Below are 22892 nucleotides of genomic sequence, written 5' to 3'. Positions count from 1 at the left end.
CTTTCGTCTTGATTTCAAGAACTTTTTCCTTGAAAGAGTGAGAAGACGAATTCCAAAATTGAAAACATTTTATCTTTGCTTTTTTACCTAATTAATATTGTCTCTGTTTTATTGATGAAGAAAAAAATAGCTGGTTTTATTATCGTTTAAGTTTGAACTTCCAAATAAAAACATTTCTTCTAAAATAACATTTCAGTTTTTAGATATTCAGAGTTCAACTGAACTAGTAACGCAATAAAATCTTTCCAGAAATAGTTTTTCAAATGATCATTATTTATTTATTTGGTTTAGTAAGCAATGCCAGTGTGGTCGCGGATCCAGTCCAGATGGTAGGTGACGCGCTGGAATCCAGCAGGAGCACCCGACTGACAACCGGCGGTGGATCCAAAGTTGGTGACTCCCACGAGCTTGGTGCCGTCATGGGTGACCAGAGGGCCACCGGAATCACCACCGCAGGTGGACTTGCCGTCGGGAGTCCTCACGCAGATAATGTTGTCGCCCACGGTACCGCTTCCGTAGTACTGGACACACTCCGAGTTGTGCATGATCTGGAGGTCCACACATTGCATGTAGTCGGGCAGGGGGCTGCCATCGTAGGTGCCTCCCCATCCGCAGGCCACGGCCCACCACTCGTTGTAGTCGTTGTACCGGTCGTTGTAGCTGGGGAGCTCCACCTTGTTGACCATGTGCCAGAAGTCCACATGGGGGATGCGAATCAGGGCGATGTCAGCGGATCCATGGGCGATGAAGTTTCCGCTTCCAACCCAGTGGGTGTACTGGGCATTGGTGCGCCAGGTGGCTCCGAAGTAGACGGTCACGGCGTCTCCTCCGATGCAGTGGGCCGCGGTCAGGACCCACTCGTTGGAGATGATGGAGCCACCGCACCACCAGCCACCGCTGAAACCCAGACCCACGGTGTAGGGCGCCTTGCCCTCCTCCGCCGGATAGCCGTTGGTGATCCGACCCTGCATGTCCTTGGTGTGGACCGCTGTTGCCTTCGGGGTGGCAAAGTCAGGCATGGCGGCACCGGAGGCCGATGCCACGGCCAAAGCCAGGATAGCTACGAATACCTTCATGTTGCTGGAACAACTTGTGGACTAATGCTATTTGGACGAGTATTTATACAAAAATCGCCTTTGTCGAACTGACCAAGGCAAAGGGTCATATATAATCCCCGTACCGGCACTTGGCTGATAAACTATATTGCACATATATGGGCCAAGATCGAATAAAACGATTGACTAAACAGGAAAAGTTCATGAATGGCGACTTCTGAAGTGCTCAATGAAAGTCCAGAAGATAGCAAAGCCCATTGCACCTAAAATTCGTCTTAAATTACACATAAACGTAGAAAAGCTATGAACACTATGATTAGTTCATATATTTCAAGATACGACAACCCAATTATTTGTTTATTTACAATTTATTAAAGAATTACCTATTTAATAAATTTTTGTAATATCTAACAGTGAATACAGGTAGGGATATATAAATAGAATTTAAGATAGAGCACGAACAATTACTTTTTTAAAACTACTACTTCTTTCGACAGCTATCTCTCCATTCAAAAACACTCCGCTATCAAAAATTGATTAGATTTAAATCTTTACAATGTCTTACGGATGTGCATATAGTATAGAAGCGAAGTGCAAGTGCCACTCTTATTCAAAGAGATTATTATTTAGATTTAGTTGTTTATGATACTTGTAAATATTAATTAAACCAGACTCCAGCTAACTTTCGTTATCTTAAACGATTGCAATTATCAAAGATAACATATGACACTTAGTAATTTAAATTTGTTTTGAAAATTGTTAAGATAAGCCGTTTAATTTGTGGTTTGTTGATAGTGGTTGAAGTGTTTCAATTATATCTCTGGGAAAAGGAAATAAAACGTTTGTAGAGTAACTCTACTTAACTCCTTATTTTATATTAATACCAGGTTTCCCCTCCGCGAATTTGTCCGTGTCTAAGAAATTTTTTTTAAAATTTTTCGATCAGATTTTAACACTGGAAAAATCTAACACGAAAATGGGTTAAAATTTTGTCCCTCGGCAAAAAAGAAAACTTTTAATGTAGATTATTAGAGAATTCAAGTACCAATTCATAGAGGTATCCCACGTCCAAATCGGATTCCAATATTTCTAGTTATGAAATCTAGAAGTGCAGTTTTGGGTACCCATTCTGGAAACCTTTGGAACTACGGAAAAACCTAACATGAAAATGGGTTAAAATTTAAACCCCCGTTAAAGAGAAAAATTTAAATGTAGATTATTAGAGAATTCAAATACCAATTCTAAATCGGGATCCAATAACTCAAGTTATGCATTCTAGAAGTGCAGTTTTGGGTACCCATTCTGAAAACCTTTGGAATTACGGAAAAATCTAACATGAAAATGGGTTAAAATTTAAACCCCCGTTAAAGAGAAAAATTTGAATGTAGATTATTGGAGAATTCAAATACCAATTCATAGAGGTATCCCACGTCCAAACCGGGATTCAATAACTCAAGTTATGCAATCTAGAAGTGCAGTTTTGGGTACCAATTCTGGAAACCTTTGGAATTACGGAAAAATCTAGCATGAAAATGGGTTAAAATTTGGACCCTCGTTAAATGGAAAAATTTGAATGTAGATTATTACAGAATTCAAATACCAATTCATAAAGGTATCCCACGTCCAAATCGGGATCCAATAACTCTAGTTATGGAACCTAGAAGTGCAGTTTTGGGTACCCATTCTGGAAACCTTTAGAATTATGGAAAAATCTAACATGAAAATGGGTTAAAATTTGGACCCCCGTTAAAGAGAAAAATTTGAATGCAGATTATTAGAGAATTCAAATACCAATTCATAGAGGTATCCCACGTCCAAATCGGGATCCAATAACTCAAGTTATGCAATCTAGAAGTGCAGTTTTGGGTACCCATTCTGGAAACCTTTGGAATTACGGAAAAATCTAACATGAAAATGGGTTAAAATTTGGACCCCCGTTAAAGAGAAAAATTTGAATTTAGATTATTAGAGAATTCAAATACCAATTCATAGAGGTATCCCACGTCCAAACCGGGATTCAATAACTCAAGTTATGCAATCTAGAAGTGCAGTTTTGGGTACCAATTCTGGAAACCTTTGGAATTACGGAAAAATCTAGCATGTAAATGGGTTAAAATTTGGACCCTCGTTAAATGGAAAAATTTGAATGTAGATTATTACAGAATTCAAATACCAATTCATAAAGGTATCCCACGTCCAAATCGGGATCCAATAACTCTAGTTATGGAACCTAGAAGTGCAGTTTTGGGTACCCATTCTGGAAACCTTTAGAATTATGGAAAAATCTAACATGAAAATGGGTTAAAATTTGGACCCCCGTTAAAGAGAAAAATTTGAATGCAGATTATTAGAGAATTCAAATACCAATTCATAGAGGTATCCCACGTCCAAATCGGGATCCAATAACTCAAGTTATGCAATCTAGAAGTGCAGTTTTGGGTACCCATTCTGGAAACCTTTGGAATTACGGAAAAATCTAACATGAAAATGGGTTTAAATTTGGACCCCCGTTAAAGAGAAAAATTTGAATTTAGATTATTAGAGAATTCAAATACCAATTCATAGAGGTATCCCACGTCCACATCGGGATTTAATAACTCAAGTTATGAAATCTGGAAGTGCAGTTTTGGGTACCCATTCTGAAAACCTTTGGAATTACGGAAAAATCTAACATGAAAATGGGTTAAAATTTGGACCCCCGTTAAAGAGAAAAATTTGAATTTAGATTATTAGAGAATTCAAATACCAATTCATAGAGGTATCCCACGTCCAAACCGGGATCCAATAACTCAAGTTATGCAATCTAGAAGTGCAGTTTTGGGTACCCATTCTGGAAACCTTTGGAATTACGGAAAAATCTAACATGAAAATGGGTTAAAATTTGGACCCTCGTTAAATGGAAAAATTTGAATGTAGATTATTACAGAATTCAAATACCAATTCATAAAGGTATCCCACGTCCAAATCGGGATCCAATAACTCTAGTTATGGAACCTAGAAGTGCAGTTTTGGGTACCCATTCTGGAAACCTTTAGAATTATGGAAAAATCTAACATGAAAATGGGTTAAAATTTGGACCCCCGTTAAAGAGAAAAATTTGAATGCAGATTATTAGAGAATTCAAATACCAATTCATAGAGGTATCCCACGTCCAAATCGGGATCCAATAACTCAAGTTATGCAATCTAGAAGTGCAGTTTTGGGTACCCATTCTGGAAACCTTTGGAATTACGGAAAAATCTAACATGAAAATGGGTTAAAATTTGGACCCCCGTTAAAGAGAAAAATTTGAATTTAGATTATTAGAGAATTCAAATACCAATTCATAGAGGTATCCCACGTCCAAATCGGGATCCAATAACTCAAGTTATGCATACTAGAAGTGCAGTTTTGGGTACCCATTCTGAAAACCTTTGGAATTACGGAAAAATCTAACATGAAAATGGGTTAAAATTTGGACCCCCGTTAAAGAGAAAAATTTGATTGTAGATTATTAGAGATTTCAAATACCAATTCATAGAGGTATCCCACGTCCAAATCGGGATCCAATTACTCAAGTTATGCATTCTAGAAGTGCAGTTTTGGGTTCCCATTCTGAAAACCATTTTTAAGAATATATGTTTCTTTTACCACAAGTCGTATTATATATAGGTGGTTTGCCGAAAAATACACATTTCTAACAAGATATTGCGGCCAAAATCATAAATCCCAAAAATGCTTATTTAAAAATCTAAATCCATAGTGATGAGCCATTTATATTATAAATATTATTCTATCGTTTAGGGTCCACCTGCTTGTCAGCTGGTTAATAATTCAGTCGTATATCATGTTTTCGTTGTGTGTTGTTCTTATTCAGTCATTATAAAATTCCCGAGAGTTTTAAATATATACTTTAGAATTTAAACAATCTATGTTATATTAGTTAATTGTGCTGTGCAATGTGATAAAATTCACTAGCCATATTATTTAATAATAATGGTAACAAAAATATGAAAAGTTAAGAAAACAGAAGAGTGAAGAAATGTCTTATATAGAAATGCATATATGTGTGTATAATCTGTGATCTTATCTGTTTTTACTGACTTTACTTCCTTGGCTTTGTTTACTTTGATATTTTGTTGCTTTAAGTTTGGCGACCTTGCCGGCGGCTAAACAGAGACACTTGGCGAAAATTCCGCCCACTGACCGCCCCCAAAAATTTGTCGCCCAGAACCAACAAGTGGGTGGTGAGAAAGGGGGAGGGGCCGGTCGAAAGGAAAATAAAAGGGAGAACGTGCAAAATACCGACGCAGCACGTGCCAAAAGTAACTCAAAACTGCGCAAACTCAGTGAGTGTCTCACTGTGCATCGGGCAATTGGCAAATAAACATTGCATACTTTCAGGCGTCACTTGCGAATGTGCAACGCACCGCGTGTAGCCGTTGTGGATGCACTCAGAAAAACCAGGCATATGCTTGTCATATATAAAACCAATTTATAATTATAAAATTAAATATTCAACTTTAAAAGGGACAAACCTTTACAAGCCAGGCATGACATCACTCAAAAATAGATCGATATTTGTCCTGTATCACTAACTTTACATTTCTTATCGGGCGTGTGTATCTTAAGACACACAAATACTATTCAAGTAACACAAATTAATTGTGCATATTAAAATACATACATTTTTTAGACTTTTCGATTGAAATGATTTCTCGGCTTCAGAAAAAAATTTTAAATTTATACAATAGAAAAAAAACGTTCACACAAAACCATTTCCATTGCTAACGATTCCTGCAATTTTTTAAGACATCAAAAGCATTCTCTTAAAATAAAAGCCGGTTATTATAATGGCTTATCTAGAAACGTGTTTGCGTTAAAATGACAAGTAAAAAATTATTTTGTTTTATTTATATCATCTTTATTTTTGCATTTTTTTCTAAATAATAAATGTCGAAGCCCTTGGTAACTAATTTGTATGGCTTTGTTAGTATCTTTTAGTAAATATTTGGAGCAAGTTCTTGAATTTTAGAAAATTATTTTTACTATCACGAAGTCTAGGTATTATTTTTAATTGAAATCAATAGTTGATAAATGTATCGTACCTTTGAAATATATTTAATTAATCAAAAGTTGTCTCGTTTAGGGTATGGAAACCTCTACTCGCTTCCTATGTTGTTTGCCAAATGAAAGAAATGTGGAACATATCTTATACATCCAAATACTCCTAAGATCTTTTTGCAAATACACATTTAATTACCATAATTATTCAGCTTAAAGTTTAATTTTAAAAAAGAGGTAGCAAATTTTTTAAGTTTAAATAATAATTAATTTTTTCTCAATTGTTTTGGTCTGTGAAACCTCGGTTTGTTTCAGTGATAAACTTGATGTTGGTGCTGTTGATGAGGGTGTAAAAAATCTCACATCGGCAGTGGCTCGTCGTTATTCGTCGGGGGTCTCCGCTCGTTGGCAGTCGAACTTCCGCTCAGTCGCATCGTATTATCCGTGCCGCCAGCAAGGACTTGGTTCGTAATCGCGCATCGTCCTTTTCGGAAGAGCCATTGCAAATCGCAGCACAAATATTTGTATATTTGCTGCAATCAATAGGGATATGTCCATGTGGCGAGGAGTCCAAGTGAGTGTGCGAATACGCGAGTGGAGTGGCCCAAATACTGGATGAATCCTGGCAAACATACGCAGGGTGTTGACAAATTTCCAGGCTGTTCGGAAAGCCTCGCAATTTTCCCCGAGCTTGTCTGTGTGTATCCGTGTGCGTCCTTTTCGTATCTGTGTATCTGGTGTTTTGCATTTGTATCTGTACAATTGCAATTTTACGCTGACGCTGCAACAGAAGCAGTTCGCTTCAATGGAACTTGACATACTATACCCCCAACGATGCCTAAGCTCTTTGAGATTTATATATATATATACTATATAGAAATATATACACACGTGTGTGTGTTATTTTTACCACCGCAGAGTGCCCTCGACACACTCACACATTCACTTGGGGTCCTGCAGCGGATCCCCCAACACGTCACTCGCCCTTCACCCCAAAACCATATTTCCATTATTATATCTATTATATAGTACCCATTGCCTTTTTAATGGTTTCCCAAGTGCATTTGCCATTAAAATTCAATGCATTATCTAGATGCACGGCTATTCATGAAAAGTCTTGCCAAAGTGTTGTCACTTTTTATTGCTAGACTTTGCCGGTCCCTCGCTAATTTGTTTAAACCCTGTTAAACCATTCAATCCGAACTACAAAATTCAATTAGATAAAAACTGCTAAATGCAACGACGCCTCTTTCATAATTGAAATTTAATATCTCGCCGACACTTGTCGAAAACGCAATCCAAATGCAAATATTTTAAATGAGAAATATTTTTGTTGTAACTTAACTCATTTATCTCCCTTCCTGTTTATGAATTGTTCTTTTGGTCTTTATCTCGTTTTGAAATAGGGGCCAAGCTGGAACTATTAACATTCCCGCATATCTCAGTCGCACTTAGAACATATTATGTTATATACAAAACCAATTCATTATCATGTTTAGCCTATTGTTTTGTAGACTTTGTTATATTTCACTATGAGGCCATGTGTTATGATTATATGATTATATGATTATAGTAAAAATTGTTTAAAAAAGAACAATTTTTATTTTTCCTTGCCGAGATATCTTAAGCTTTTTTCCATTTAACTAGCATACCCCTGGTCCTCCACTAGTGGGTACGAAAATCATCATGTATATAATTATATTTAGATAGAAACGTGTCATGGATTAACACAACCAAATATCTAATCAATGTTTGTTACATGAAACGGCAAAAAGTAAAAACTAATGACCGTCGAATAGAGTCGTGATCGATGAAATAATGCCGGCGAAGCGCGGATCCATCATGAGGCATCAGCAGCTCTACTTCCCCATTCAGATTCCCAGGCCCCCTCCCCCCCCTTATACCATACCATTACCATACCTATTTCTGTGCTTGGGTTCCGTCTCATTCGCGATTCTATCGTCACAGTGCTCGGACCGCTGGCGAAAAAAGCTTAGCAGAACGATGTAGTTTTAGCAGACGCTGCATTTCCATTAATTAAATTCGCAGACCTCCCCTGGCGACCCCTTCATTGGACCCAGCCAAGGTTGGCCAAATAAAATGTTATTTATATTCCCTTCTGGCTGGGAAACACTATTGGCAGTGACACAAACATCGGACCAATAATGCAAGAACAGTGCTCTTTAAATATGTTTGATGGCTGTAAATAGGAAAACAAAGTGCTAGTGCAATGAACAAACTATTGTTGACCCGGAAAACCACGTGCAAATAAATTGCAAAAATCTTTCCTATGGTAAACAGTCTAAAAAAAAAATAAACTCTGATGAAAGTGTGCAAAGCAAAGATGCTAAACAGTATTTCTTAATACGTAAACAAATAAAATCAGAGAAAAGCAAATATTTTATTTTATTATGTAAATCTACAAACCTTCAGTTCTCACGCGAGTACTTAAAATCTAAAAATAAAAGCATTTAACCCAAACTATTTATAAAATATATTAAAGTGCAAAAAAAAAAAACCGTGTCAAAACATCTGGAGAATACTATGCAAATAATAAATTAGTAAATTATGTCTGAAATGCAGAGTTCCGGAATTGGCCAATTATAATCTCATCAGGGTTATCATGCTCGGTTTCGTAAGCTTTGCAAGCAAAACACTTAGTTTATTCGTTGTTTACAAAGAAAAAATTCGACACTACAAACTGACCATTGTAATAAGTAGAAAATTACTTTTCGAGCCAAAAAAAAAACATACTTTGAATTTGTCAGCAATTTATTGCTTGTCTTTAATTTCAGTTGCGGAATAAACAATAAAACGCCAATAAATAAAAAAATCACTGCAATAAACATTCCATAGGTAAGTCAAGTCGTTCTCATTCAAAACAATTAAAATCTATCATTTAATTACTGAAATCTGGAAACGGCACTGAAAGAATATAAAATTATATTATATAAGAAATTCAATTTGTATTGAAAAAAGTTCTGTTATTATTTTTGTTTTACTTAATTTTATATATTATTATTTTACAATTAGTTCAGTGGCTTAATTAGCTTAGCTTTTTGCGCAAGTGGACAAAATTCTTACTACTCAATTCGTTTTAAAAACCATATGTTCAGTAAGATCTGGCAATTTGCGATGCTTTAATTAACAGCAGTCTTATAAATTGATTTTAAGCCTAAATATAGATTTTTGTGACGATTAAGAATATTTGTTTATATTTTTATTATGACATAGCAACCTGTTTATTATATTTCTAGTGAATAGATTAATAAAATCAGAGTCAATTGCGTCTATTTTAATTTTGCTTAAATTAAATTTTCAGTTCCTCCATTAAAATCAATTGGATTGATTCGGATTAACTAAGTATTTATTTAATTGGTGAACATGAATAGCCGAGAGCTTAAATGACATGGCAGAGAAACGCCTACTGCTGGAGCGATCCGACACCTCAGAGGCGGAGGAGCTGGAAGTACAAATGACCCGAAGGGGGGGCGTTCTCCATGCCATCCAGCACCGGTCATTCCCGGTGAGCAGGAAGTCGGTGCTCGGACTGCTGGTGTCCTTCGTGTTTTGCTACTTCCTAATCGGAAGACCTGAGTGGGCCAATGTCCTCGATCTGGACGTCCTGCACTCGGATAACTATGTGACGGTCCAGCATCAATCCACTTTGATGGATGGTAAGTTCATTGGAAGCATGATCCCTTTTTGTTTCGTATTGCATGCCCGTCATTACTATGATTTTATTTTCCCCTTTCTGTGTTTTCCCCCTACTGTGTTAGTTTATGATGGTTACCCAGTTGATCCTAACACAGATACTGAGAGTATTCAATTTGTGCCGAAAGGCTTTTTGGTGTATAGCAACTCCTGCCGGATAATGGAGGTTGATCCCTACAAGAACGAGGTGATGCGCCACTTCAAGCGAGTCAAGTACAAGGCCTGTCAGAAGCTGCCGCCCCTGACGCAGGTCAAATTCCAGGAGAAGACCCAAAAGTACCTCCTCACCATCGATGGAGCCGCCTTTAGTCGCTACCGAGTGGGCAGCCAGCTCCACTGTTGCTACATGGAGGTGCAGCGGGTCGATGAGATGAAGGTCAAGTACACCAAGTGTCAGTCCTTCAAGGGGAGCACCGAACTGCCCAACTCCGCCGAGGGCATCATTGTCAAGTGCGATTCCGGTGGACACCAAATCTATATTAATGGCCATGCCACCATTCCCGTCAAGGAAGCAGTGCAGCAGAGACTGCAAAAGGCTTCGGAGGATGATTTAAAGAAACAGGAAATAGATAAGTCCAATTCGAGACCCCCGAGTGTCTTAATGCTCGGCATCGATAGCATCTCCCGTGTAAATCTTATCAGGGCCATGCCCAAAACGGCCCAGTATCTCTACGACAACGATTGGTTCGAACTGGCGGGGTATAATAAGGTAGGTCATATAGTAAATACAATCAGTAATTTATAGTAATAAATCATTTTTCAGCTTTGAACAATTTTCAAATTTTTGTAATATTTTTTTAATATCTTTTAAAATCTTAAAGAATTAATATCTGAGTAAGGTTATTAGGAAAAGTTTTACGTTTTCCCAAATTCACTTGGAACTTTTAGTACAATTTTAACCAATTTTACCGGCAAGTGATAAGATAGAATTATTTCGTATTTACGAAGTTCCTTAATTGCTCACATACTAGAAGGAGGTATCGTATAAACAATTTTTTTTGGGTTAATGACGCAGAAATATTCTTTGTTTACACTTGAATTTTATTTTACTTTAAATGCGTGAATATCAAAATAAAATTTTTTAAATTTTGCATTATTCTAGAAAAAACGATATCGTTTTTATACCAGGAAATCTTTTTTTAACAGGGATTTTATCAAAATACTTTTAGGCTTCCGTGAAATAATGTGGTTATTCATTATTTAAAAAAGGTTTTTGCTTAAATAACGACATATCGATCTTATGACGAATCCCATTCTCAATGTACCCTTTTTATTCTTAGGTGGACGACAACACATTCCCGAACATCATGGCTGTGGCCACCGGCTACAATCTGCCCAATGCCATGCACGCGTGCTCCCCCTTCGAGGTTGGTGGCCTGGACAAGTGCAACTTCATCTGGAAGCTGTACCAGCAGAGGGGCTATGTGACCGCCTACGCTGAGGATGCTGTGAAGATCAACACGTTCAACTACCTGAAGAAGGGCTTCAAGAATCCGCCGGCGGATTATTACTTGAGGCCATATCTCTCGGCCGCCGAATCGCAGCTGGATCACACTATAGCAAATGGTCTGGTCCATTGCCTGGGTTACGAAACGGCGGCAGAGCACGTTTACGACTATGGATTGGAGTTCACCAGGAGATTCCTCAACGAGACGTACTTTGGTTTCTTCTGGACAAACACGCACAGTCACAGTGATATTTCGCAGACGAGCAGCATGGACGACTATATGGCGGAGTATCTGCGGAAATTGGTGCGGCAGGGCACCATGGACAACACTGTTGTGGTGTTCTTCAGTGATCATGGCATGCGGTTTGGACCCACGAGGGCCACCTGGTCGGGTCACTTGGAGGAGCGTCTGCCGGCCATCTTCATCTGGTTACCCCATCACCTGCGTCGCTCACATCCCGAGTTCGTGCGTGGCCTCCAGGTGAACAGGAATCGGTTGACTACGCCCTATGATCTCCATCTGACCATGAAGCATATACTGTCCATATCAGGTCGTGCTGATATGGAGTCGCTGGGACCAGCACCCGATTGTCCGCAGTGCCAGAGTTTACTGCGTCCCGTTTCCCGGCTCAGGAGTTGCTCCGACGTGGGCATCGAGGATCACTGGTGCACCTGCTGGGAATACGATACGATCTCGAGTAGCTCCAAGGAATCCCGAATGTTGGGCAAGCGTGTGGTCAGCTACCTAAACAACTATGTGGCCGAGTTCCGAAACGGAACCGTTGCCAAGCTGTGTGCTCCTCTGTCACTTCACAGCATCAAATCCGCATTCCGGGCGCATCATAATGCCCTGGACCCCGAGGAGGTGCACACCTATCGACTGATCTTCGTTACGTCGCCCAATAAGGGCCAATATGAGGCCACCTTGCGGCACAACCACACAGATGACTCCGTTACTGTGACGGGATCCGTGAGCCGATTGAATGTCTATAGCGGAGAGGCTGATTGCATGAATGATTTCGCTGCGAAAAAGTATTGTTATTGCCGGAAAAAGAAGGGATAGATGTAGTAGGATTATAACTAAGGCTAGTGCCCAAGTGCCGTTACTCAGATTAGAATCTAGCAGTACAATTATCATAATATTGTATTATAGGAATCTCTTGCTCTCTATCTGCCTGAAAGTATGTGGTGTGCATGTAAAACTTCTGTAGCTTTAAAAATAATAATTAAGATATCTGATACTTAAGTATTCAGAAGGAATTTCTTCTTAATAGTATTATATTTCATCAAAAACTATTTGATGCCTTAACAATTATTTTAAAATCTTGAGAAGTTTAAGAAACATCCTTGTATATTCATCTTGTAGGCTTAGTTGTTGCCCTTGTAAATAATTTACTCTCCCAGCTCCAAGAGACTTTTGCCAAGAATTAGTTTAGACATCTCTTTATACATAGAAGATAGTAGCTAAAATACTAATTGTTACACTTATAATTTGATATATTTGTTTAACTTATAGTGTTCAAATAAAACTGTGTTAAACAAAAATGTCGAGTAAATGAAGCGTATTTTCAATTTTGCATTGAAATCTTAAAGTATGTACATATGAGATTACGCCTGTCGTCAGGTTTAGTCTGATTTGGAGCAAAACTCCCAGGTGCTGGCCTTCTCCTTGAAGCTGTAGTTGCCCAGCAGATTCTTAAACGCCTTGAAAAGCTTTGTTAGCGGACTATTGCGCTGCAGTCCGAGGAGATCACCAGGTAGTGGCTGCACATCCAGTCGCAGCTCCTTGTAATCCTCACTGGCCAGCAATGAGAAATAGCCTCGCAAATTTACTGCATATTGCGGATTTCCCATCCTAGTCTTAGTAAACTCTATCGTCTGCTGCAACTGGTGGGCAAAGAAAGATTGACCGGCGCCCCGCTGGAATGAGCGTCCTGTCCAAGTGTCGTATGAGATGCTGATGAGCCACTTAAAGTAGCACGGCTCCTCCGATTCCTTTAGTTCGATGTTCAGTGCATAGAGCTGTGTTAGCACATCCTTAATGGTATCCACATAGCAGGCCAACCAGTAGTAGTATATGGTTCGGACTTCCTCCATTTTATGGCCGCTCAGGACACCGGAGCGCAAGCATTTGAGATCATTTGTGGTGGGGGTGATCACGTGCGATCGCACGATAGGCGGGGCATTATACACCGCGTTGGTTTCCAACTTGGCGTCCTCCGTTTCAACGACGGGCGGTTGCGTTTGGATAATTTCCACTTTTTGCTGCTTTCGCGGAGTGGCCCTCTCCGTTTTTTTATCCGCCACTAGTCGCTCAGATACTAACTTATCCGCCAAGCCAAATAAAAGGTAGTCATATAGCTTAGCCGGTTGCGAAGTAAGTTCCGGATCACTGCATCCTTGAGCTGCCAGGACAAGACATTGTCTGAGGTAAAATAGATTCGATGGTGCGAATGACTTGGCCACGTTGTGCTGCAATTCGAAGGGATCCTGCACGCACATGACCCGCTCGAGTTGAAAAGCTTCCGGTGGCTCTCCCACTGCTTCATGCATGAGCCGCAGCTGCTCGTCATACTCGGGAAATCCACCCGGCCTGCCCAGTGTGGTCTCCTTGTCTAAGCAGCTGCCCAAAAAGGGGCTCAACAAACTTTTCTCAAAGTTTACAGTGCTGTAGTATGCGAAGAAATTTTTAATTAGTCCCAAAGTAGTGATCCGTGCTGGAATCGGTGGTGTCAGGTCCAAACTGTAGGCATAGTTAACGCCACCTATATTAATAGGTGGACAGAGAGACTGCAGATGCTTTATAGATGGCAGCAGTTGATGCGCTTGCAAGTTAACGATGATCAGGGTAATCAGACAATAGCTTGACATGCAACCATGTCCAATTAGCTTGAGCTTCTTAGCCCAAATCTTCAGAAACAGACTGAGCTCACGAAGTCGCTCATCGCGGAACATTAGATCGCGGACAAACTGGGAGTTATATGTACTATTCGGATTGGACACATTGATGTCTATATTGAGCCCTGTGAGCTGATGCTTGCACCGTATAATGGGCACACGGGCATGACGAATGGTGAAGATATCCGCAAAGCATTTGGACCGTCGAAGGAAGTAAGAGACCTTGTTGTACAGCTGCATGGGAGGCTGCTCGCCGCTGGACTGAATATACAGATCTATGTCGCTTTCTATGAGGAGAGTAGGATGATTAGGTGTTTTTCTCTTTTTGGTAATCACTTACCCTTCAGTGCCAAACCAGTGACCAATGAACCAAAGGGAAACACCCTAACCTTGCCCCTCATTTCCTTCTCTATGCAGTTGCGGACGTGTCCGAAACAAAGCTCCATCTTCCGCAGATCACTAGCGTAGAAATGCAACACCGTGTGCAAGTGGTCACCGGGCTCCGAATTATCGAGAGCCTCCCGCAGCTCATTGCGCTCGGATTGGGTTTGTGCGCTGGTGAACAGCTTTGTGATGGCGTTAAGTCGCTGGCGCAGTTGCTTTTGTGGCTTGCTAGCATGTTTCAGCAGCTCGTGGGCAAGGCAATCCTGCATACTCCGGAACGGCGCGGCGCAGACCATGCACAGCACCAGATTGTCGGCACCATCGCCAGGCGGAGGAGCAACTTCCGAGGCAGGGCCCGACATTTCTGCAAAAACACGTTTCAATTATTTTCGATACCAGCTAGGTTTATTCTACATTGTAGATCTGGGAGTTTTTCTCCAAATGTAGAATCTACAACAATGATTAGTAAGTTAGGGCCTGCCCCGTTCGTTTGTCCACCACCTTTAAGAAATACGATTTGGGTATCAAGCCATTGCTTCCTGGGCAGAGCAGTACATTATTGCTGGAGCGGTAGATGGGTATGCCATCGGCCAGCACCTTTTCCACGTTTAAATATATCAAAATCTGGCAATCGCTGCGAAAACCACTTAAGACGCAATTTGTCTTATCGCTGCTGGCAAAGTGCACATGGTTGCGCTTCATCTTGCTTAGTCCTTGGGTCCTTATTGCCTCCCAGTACCGGTAATAGGTGCCATGCACTGCCAAGGGATTCTGTTCCATATGGTAGATCCTCGTCAGACCGCCAGCTTCGCTTTCCACGACCGTCAACGAGTGCCCTTGATTGGCGCGAATCTCATGGTCGCGGCGTTCAGGATTCCAGCGAAGAGTGTATCGTTGCTTGGAGTCGGCGGATACAATCTCTTGTAGTTTCTCCAGGGTGAACGATTTGTATCGCGGGTGCTCCTGCAAATCGGTGACGCTAACAAATCCATTGGCGCGGATTGGAATTCCCTCGGACTTTGCACCGTGCCGCAGCAACCAGGATAGCTTCTTGCTCAGCTGCACATCGAGCTGCGTTTTGGGGGGCATTATTTGCCAGTAAAATACTTACTTTTTATTTCATGCGATTTTGATAGGATAGTAGTGGGCGGTGTGGTTATTGATATCGATGGACCTTGATGGGTAAATACGACCACCTGTTATCGATAAAAAGAAAATTTACATAAATGGGGTATTCCCTAATCTGTTGAATTGCGGAACTGTTGAACTTTGGTCAGTTGTTTATCAGCTGATCCAAACAAACTCAATTTTTTAAAAATTAACCTGGGCTTTGCTTTGGTTACATTTAAAAGCCATGTAAACTATGTATTATTTTTATATCACCAGTAAGCACAATTTTTTTTTAATCAATTTAATAAGTATATTTTTAGTTCTTCTCCACTTATTAATAATTTTAGACATTAACTTTTACTGAAAAATAGCAACGGTTTTAAAATACAACAGGGTCCGTTTATGGTCATTCCCTCAGTTGCTGTACTTATCTATTGAATTTTAACAGTCCAGTAACTCAGCAGTTTGGTTAACACCTACAGTCTAAAGTTAAACAAATTGGAGATGAGGTAATATTTTAGTTTTCATCTTGAATTTTTAAGTTTATTGGCAATCCAACAATATGTGGAGTACCCCAAATGTATTTATCTTAGCTAAAAGTCCATCCCTGGGAACGGCATATTGCGTCACTGCGTATGCGGTCTCACTAAATAAACGAATTAATTATCTTCAAAATTATTTTACAAAATTCTAGAATATGCGGCTGCTGGTGCTCTATGGCAGTCAAACCGGCACTGCCCAGGATGTGGCGGAACAGATCTGGCGGGAGTCGCATCAACTGGGCTTCCAGGGACCCGTGCTGTCCTTCGATGAGTACGAGATGTCCAAACTGATCGAGGAGCGCCTCGTGGTCTTCGTGGTGGCCACCACCGGCGATGGAGTGGAACCGGACAACATGAAGCTGGCCTGGCGGTTCCTTCTCAAGCGTAGCCTACCCGCCCAATCCCTGCAAGAAATGCAGTTCGCCTGCCTGGGACTCGGCGACTCCAGTTACCCAAAGTTTAATTACGCCGCCAAGAAGCTGAGCAAGAGGCTGCAGAATCTGGGTGCCACAGCCGTGTGTCCAGTGGGCCTCTGTGATGATCAACATGATTACGGCCATTTGGGCGTGTCTCTCGCCTGGACAAAGGATCTTTGGGCTGCCCTGAAGGGCATTTCTGGCCTGGATGAGAGCAAACTAAACAGTAGTAATCAAACTATAGGAAAATGGTTAGTGATGGAGCTGCCCAAGGATTCTCACATTGCTCCCTTGGAAACCCTGCTCTGGACACAAAAGCAAACATCCCACCCTTTCAAAATCCAGGATAATCAGAGGACAACGGCATTGAACCACTTTCAGGACGTGCGCTTCCTTAGGTTGAAATGTCAAACTGAGGATCTGAGTTGGGAACCCGGCGATGTGCTCGATGTTCAGCCCCAAAATAGCGATGAAGCTGTCAAAACATTCTTTGATCTTATCCACGAACACAGCCTGGACTTCGATGCGAGCACTGTGGTGGAGGTAACCAGTGCCTATCTGGACATGCCGCTTCCCAAAGCCTACTCCTTGCCCCTAAGTCTCCACCAGGCGGCGAAATACGTTTGGGACTTGAGTTCCAAACCGCGCCAGCGATTCCTCGAGGTCCTTGGCCAGAACTGCAACGATGAAATGGAAAAAGAAAAGCTCCAGGAGTTCTGCTCCGGCGAGGGTATCGACGACCTGGTGGCCTATGTAAACAGGCCGCGAAGGAGTCTCTTGGAGGTTCTGGAGGATTTTCGGCATGCCACCTCCAGTTTAACTTTGCAGCAGCTCTTTGAGATGATGCCGCTAATCCAACCTCGCAGCTTTTCCATAGCCTCTGATGTGTCTTCCTTAACGTTGGATTTGTTGGTGGCAGTTGTGGAATACAAAACAATTATGCATACACCGCGTATGGGCTTATGCTCCAATTGGCTGAAAAATCTGAAATCGGGAACTGAGCTGCGAGGAGTGGTCAAGAAAGGAACCATGGTCTGGCCAACGGATTTGAGTATACCACTTATTATGGTGGGACCTGGCACGGGCATCGCTCCCTTCCGTAGCATTATCCAAAACCGATTGCATGCTCAGTCAAAGGGTTCCACCATTGGTCCCTTGATTGTCTTCTTTGGCTGCCGGAATAAGACTGCTGATTTCCACTTTGAAAAAGACTTTTCCACCTGGTCCGATGCCAAGAAGGTTGAAGCTCACATTGCCTTCTCGAGGGATCAGGATCACAAGGTCTATGTCCAGCATTTAATCACGAAGAATGGTGCTCACCTGGCCAAGCTTGTTAAAGAACAAAATGCGTATATTTACGTGGCTGGCAGCTCCAATAATATGCCAAAGTCTGTTAGAGAAGCCTTCATCGAGATCCTTGCTGGTGATGCCGACTACGTGGATCTCATGATCAAGCAGAGACGATATCAGGAGGAAACCTGGGCGTAAAATCTGGTTTACTTGCGTATAGTTCCTATTTGTACAGTTCTGGACGGAAATTATATTGTATTACACACTAAGAAAGGCCATTTTAAAAGTCTTCTAACAACTTTTCCGAGGACGTGTGGCAAAAAGGACAAAAGCCCTTCTGCAGGACCTGCAGCTCAAAGTCCTCCGAATAGAATAGCTGCAAAAATTACTTATGAATCAAAATATAGATAATGGTTTCGGTTAAAACTCACCAGCAGACATTGCGGACAATAGGTTACCTGTAGATCGGGCAATATATTGCGATAGTAGACATTCCGTACATTCTTTCCCCTTCGTTTAAGGATCAGCACATGATTGGGATCTATGGCACGCAGGCCATTGCGATCCAGACTCAAAGGTAAGGCACTGGCCACCTCCTCGTTAAAGGGATCCGAATCCTCGGCATGTTTCGCAGGAGCCAACAGCAAACGTTCGGCTTCCGCATCAGATATATCGACTTCAGGATAAAATTGTACTAAGGGTAGAATTTCTAAAAGACAAATTTTTAGAAAAAAGAAGTCTAGTCGCAGTGCTGATTTTCTTACCAAAGGAAACGAATGAGAAAATGTAATCCTGCCGGCAGGTGGGACAGCAATTGTTATTCAAGTGTTGACTGTAATTGGAGCACTTGTAGCAAAGTGGCAAAAGCTCCTCGGGATCATTAAAGCCACTCTTGCAGGCCTTGCTGTTTAGGAAATTGAGCTGCAAAGTGGTTCCTTAACATCACATTTAACAATAAATCCCCTAAACTACTTACATCAATCTGCTCTTGGACTCCAGCTGGTGGCTTTAGGGACTGCAATCTCTTGTTAACGAGCAGACACAGTTTATTGGCCTGCAAAAACTTTGCTTGCTTGGCCAGGGTAAAAAGAACCGAACTGCAGAGATGAATCATATTTAAATTAATCTAGAACCATTCATCGCTTAAATCTATTAACTTACAACATGCTAACACCTTTGGGGACTCCCTTCTGCTCCACTTCGTTGAGTATAAAACGGCTCACATTAAAAAGACTCACTGGGGAATGTGTGGTAAAAGGTTCTTTCATATAGGAATATATGACGCTGTAGGCATAATAAACCTTGGCAATGCGTAAATGATTTTTGTACTCTGTCAGGTGATGATCGATAGGATTTTGTTCACTGAAATTGAATAAAGGATATGTATGACAAAAATTGTTAAAGCTTAAAATTGGATGAAAATTACTCCTTGGCATGATAGACATCTAAACATTGCTTAGCCAGTAGCCAATAAAAATAGCTGGCATCTAAATAGCGCTCCTCTGCGATGGCCGTATTGCTAAGTTGCTTCAGCAAACGATTGGCTTCCTTGGTGCGTCCAGCCTTTAAGTAAGCTGAATATAAATTTATACATTTTAATATGTGAATATAAAGTTCATTTAGCAAGTGCAGTATAATCATTCTGGTTAGTTTAATCTGAAGAACTCACCCTGATGGGCCTCTATAAACTGATCCGTTTCCGCGAGCCATTGTCCATGCTGGTAATGCACTGTGGGCAGCAGTTCTGGCAAGGATTCCGCCAGGCGAAAAGCCTCCGGCCAGTCGCGAACCTCTATGTGCAGCTGCACCACTTGGGCCTCATCACCCAGCTTCTTGAAAATCTCAGCAGCCAGGGGAAGAGCCTTAAGGGTTTTTAGATTTTGGGCCACCGATTCCAGGGCATCGCGTTCAGTCAGGCTGAGTCGACGTCCGATATCAAATAGCCTGGAAAAAGATATTACTTTAGCAAAATTCCTAATTTAGTTTCTGTAATCCACTTACACATCGGCCCATCCCTGCTCGGCCACAATATCAATGGCCTTCTGGTTTTCTCCAGCTGAAAGCAAAAGCTCGGCCGCAGCTCGTGGCTCCTTGACCGAATAGGCCCACTCTGCCCGCTTGCGTACCAGTTCCTTCTTCTCCTGCGCAGTGCCGTCCTTAATATATTCCTGGGCCAGATCGAACATTCGCAGATCTGTGTACATTTCCAGTGCTCTCGATGACTGTCCACATTTCAGAAATAGACGAGCTGCCTCCTTAAACTTTCCGGCAAATGCGCAGTTCTCTGCCAGGAGCACCTCCTTGGGGACAGCCGAACGTTGCTGCTGATCTCTCAGTTCACCGATCAGTTTAAGCCAGGGAAGGTTTCTTACTTTGACGTAGGCATCACGGGCGATATTGATGTGCAGTGCCTCCAAAGCGGATTGCGCTAATCCCTCCCAGTCGCTGGTGGTCACACCCAGACAGGCAACCTGGTAAGCTTCCCTGAGAATTGAAGAAAACATCTCTTAATAGAGGATGACAACAGGAGAGGGGATATATCATACTCAAACAATCCAGCTTCAATAAACTGCCACATGGTGGAGCCAAGAGCTAAGGGCGTATTGTGCATAATGTTACCGCGCAGACAGAAGGCGGTGGCGCCACAAAGACCCACCACCACTCCATGCATGTTCTGTGGTGCCCTCGGCGGCAGGTTTCCAACTCGAACACTTAATCCGCCCGTGGTGTGGGTGTAGCAGAGCATCGAGTCCAAATGTGTGTTCCAAGTGACGCTGTTCACACCCGTATCCTGGTACAAAATCGTATCGTTAATTATGTCCCGCACCACCAGACGACCCACATCATCCACAACGGCGATCTTGCTGCGCTTTGAATTGATATCCAAGCAACGTACAGCAGATACAGCAGTGGTTATGAGCAGGGGCAGCGAGTTGTTGAGAAAGATCCGGAACACCTGGCCGTTCTTCAGACCCACCATCAGTCCTTCTCTACCCACAGGGCCGCCGGTGACCTTGATGTATCGTATAAAGGAGTCCATTATCCACTCTCGCTGCAGGACACCCATAAAATCTAGACACTGGAGTCGCTTCTCCTGGCACAGAACGATGTGGCGGCCACAGACCACCAGCAGGCTGCAGTCGAACTTCTGCTGGATCTTCTCGCGCACCTTGTAGTGCATGGGCTGATCCTCTCCAGAGCTTAGCTCGTAGAGAACCACACGTTCCGGCAGTTGTACCGCCAATCGATTGCGATATATGGCTATTTTCTGCACCAAATCCCGACACTTAATGCGCACCTTTTGGCCAGAGATCAGGTGCTGAATGATCACGTCGCACATGTTCTCCCGGAAAGCATATCGTTCCCGATAAAGAGCGTGCACGGTGCTCGAAGCAATGTTAAAGCAGGCCAGGGTGCCATCCTGGCAACCAATTGTGTAGGACTGACCATTGGGATGCAGGGCCACCGTCCAGATCCATGTGTCGAAGCTATCGCCCAGCGTGCCCAACCGTATGCCCTCCCTCGTGAAGAAGTGCAGTCCTCCGGTGCAGCCGCCGACCAAACAAAACTCTCCGTTGGGAAAGTACTGCAGGCACAAAGGATCGAATCCCAGGGTTCGCTCCTTGCCAATCATCTGGCCACTTAAGGTGTGAAAAGACAGTGTTTGACTCCAGTCTACCACACCAATTGTGTCTACACTGCCCGGTCCACTTGCCGGACAGCACTGCACACTGAAAACGTTGCTGTTGGGTCCACCAGGCCGATCGATGCGTCCCTTCTCCTCGCCCAACTTGTTCCTAATGGATATGATGCCATTGGCCAGGCCCAGGATCAAGTACTGCCCGTCGTTTGTCCAGGAGCAGCCATTCACGCGGGCGGAAATTTTGTACTTCTGTACCGCCTTCTGATCCGCCGACCAGAAGGCAAAGTCCGACAAGGAGCAGGAGGCCAGGTGGTGAGAGACGGGATTGAAGCTCATGCACTGAATGGAGTCGCCATGACTGTGGAAAAATCAGTTTTTTAAAATTAAATACTAAATTTCTTTTACAAATTTAAGAAAATTAATTATATTGCATTTTAACAAAAAAACAAATTATTGCAAAAGCGTAAGATTAAATAAATTTATAATATAAAAATAAGTTTTAATGTGGATATATTTAATAATTTTCGTTTTCAACATATTATACTTTGAATTTTTGAAAACTTTTTAAATATAAGAGCCATATTGTATTTCTTTTCTCTGTGTGTACTCACGAATACTTGAGAAGTCCCTCTAGCTGTGGTGACCACACGATGACCATTTTGTCAGAGGCTCCGCTGGCGAACCTCTTGCCATCCTTGGAGTAGGCCACACAGTTCACGGTGTCCTTGTGGGCTTTCAGTGTGTTTAGCAAGGATCCATCGTTGGGATCGTAGATGAGGAGTCGATCCCCAGCCGCCACCACCAATTGGCTGCCATCGGGGGCGTAGCAAACATTGTGGACACTGGAAAAAGGGGTTTTTCGATTACCGTTATGGAGCAACAGGTTGTGGTTTTCCGGGTGTGAAAGCATTACCTGATCTCGTTTTCTTTGCTATTGGGAAACTCGATGCGTTCCAGCCATTTGAGAACGCCCCTCATTATTGCACAAGCCGATTTGGTTAATCCTGCATAGTTGGTAAAAAATTCCTAAATGCAGGTGCGTTGTTTACACACAGATTCCATGGCAACTAAACCCACAACAAAATTTGGCGTCTTGGCTAGTGATGGTACCTTGGCGGGTTTTTCCGTTAGATTTGGCTTTTTTAACTTGGCCCGAGAAGTGAACATTAATACTTATTACAGATAAAAATTATAAAAATATAAACCTTTTTGTATTTATTTAGATAGCTATTTACAATAATTATATTAATTTACCCCATTGTTAATGTCCGTTACAATTTAACTTGTTGCAAAGCAGTTGGCAACGCGGTAATTATTAGTGTGACCAAAGTGACTAAGCTTAAGAATGAC

At 41.9% G+C, this 22892-nt stretch overlaps 6 protein-coding genes across 11 annotated transcripts; 2 read left to right on the top strand and 4 right to left on the bottom strand.

The window, feature by feature from the left end:
- Positions 1–252: 252 nt before the first annotated feature.
- LOC108012353 (serine protease 1-like) lies at positions 253–1108 on the bottom strand. Its single transcript, XM_017077705.4, has one exon. The coding sequence runs from the start codon at positions 1074–1076 to the stop codon at positions 288–290; it is 789 nt and encodes a 262-aa protein (XP_016933194.2). The 5' UTR covers positions 1077–1108; the 3' UTR covers positions 253–287.
- A 5377-nt stretch (positions 1109–6485) lies between these two features.
- On the top strand, positions 6486–12815 carry LOC108012347 (uncharacterized). Of its 5 annotated transcripts, none has more exons than XM_017077698.4 (5): positions 6486–6672; positions 8894–8954; positions 9491–9775; positions 9878–10521; positions 11093–12815. In XM_017077698.4, the coding sequence occupies exons 3-5, from the start codon at positions 9508–9510 to the stop codon at positions 12320–12322; spliced, it is 2142 nt and encodes a 713-aa protein (XP_016933187.2). In that variant the 5' UTR covers positions 6486–6672; positions 8894–8954; positions 9491–9507; the 3' UTR covers positions 12323–12815. The 5 variants fall into 5 exon arrangements, with proteins under 5 accessions (XP_016933187.2, XP_016933186.2, XP_016933188.2 ...); XM_017077697.4 differs by having other exon boundaries at positions 9421–9775; XM_017077699.4 differs by having other exon boundaries at positions 6487–6672; positions 9421–9775; positions 9941–10521.
- On the bottom strand, positions 12687–15759 carry mkg-p (monkey king protein). Of its 2 annotated transcripts, XM_017077703.4 has the most exons (3): positions 15653–15759; positions 14498–14905; positions 12687–14444 (listed from the first exon to the last, which is right to left on the bottom strand). In XM_017077703.4, exons 2-3 carry the CDS (start codon positions 14901–14903, stop codon positions 12886–12888), a joined length of 1965 nt encoding a protein of 654 aa, XP_016933192.1. In that variant the 5' UTR covers positions 14904–14905; positions 15653–15759; the 3' UTR covers positions 12687–12885. The 2 variants fall into 2 exon arrangements, with proteins under 2 accessions (XP_016933192.1, XP_070852161.1); XM_070996060.1 differs by lacking the exon at positions 15653–15759 and having other exon boundaries at positions 14498–15018.
- Positions 15004–15630, bottom strand: Tpt (tRNA 2'-phosphotransferase). Its single transcript, XM_017077708.4, has one exon. The coding sequence runs from the start codon at positions 15628–15630 to the stop codon at positions 15004–15006; it is 627 nt and encodes a 208-aa protein (XP_016933197.2).
- Positions 15760–16276: 517 nt separating the features above from the next.
- Positions 16277–18636, top strand: LOC108012352 (NADPH-dependent diflavin oxidoreductase 1). Its single transcript, XM_017077704.4, has one exon. The coding sequence runs from the start codon at positions 16349–16351 to the stop codon at positions 18095–18097; it is 1749 nt and encodes a 582-aa protein (XP_016933193.2). The 5' UTR covers positions 16277–16348; the 3' UTR covers positions 18098–18636.
- Positions 18089–22644, bottom strand: Oseg1 (intraflagellar transport protein Oseg1). The gene is made up of 11 exons (XM_017077692.4): positions 22456–22644; positions 22154–22384; positions 20446–21900; positions 19901–20383; positions 19569–19843; positions 19326–19473; positions 19061–19261; positions 18876–18996; positions 18664–18820; positions 18331–18608; positions 18089–18275 (listed from the first exon to the last, which is right to left on the bottom strand). The coding sequence occupies exons 1-11, from the start codon at positions 22518–22520 to the stop codon at positions 18180–18182; spliced, it is 3510 nt and encodes a 1169-aa protein (XP_016933181.2). The 5' UTR covers positions 22521–22644; the 3' UTR covers positions 18089–18179.
- Positions 22645–22892: the final 248 nt, after the last annotated feature.

The sequence above is a fragment of the Drosophila suzukii genome, chromosome 3, assembly GCF_043229965.1.
Source record: "Drosophila suzukii chromosome 3, CBGP_Dsuzu_IsoJpt1.0, whole genome shotgun sequence".
NCBI lineage: Eukaryota > Metazoa > Arthropoda > Insecta > Diptera > Drosophilidae > Drosophila > Drosophila suzukii.
Note: the sequence above shows the minus strand (reverse complement) of the source record. Positions and strands in the feature narration are given on the sequence as shown.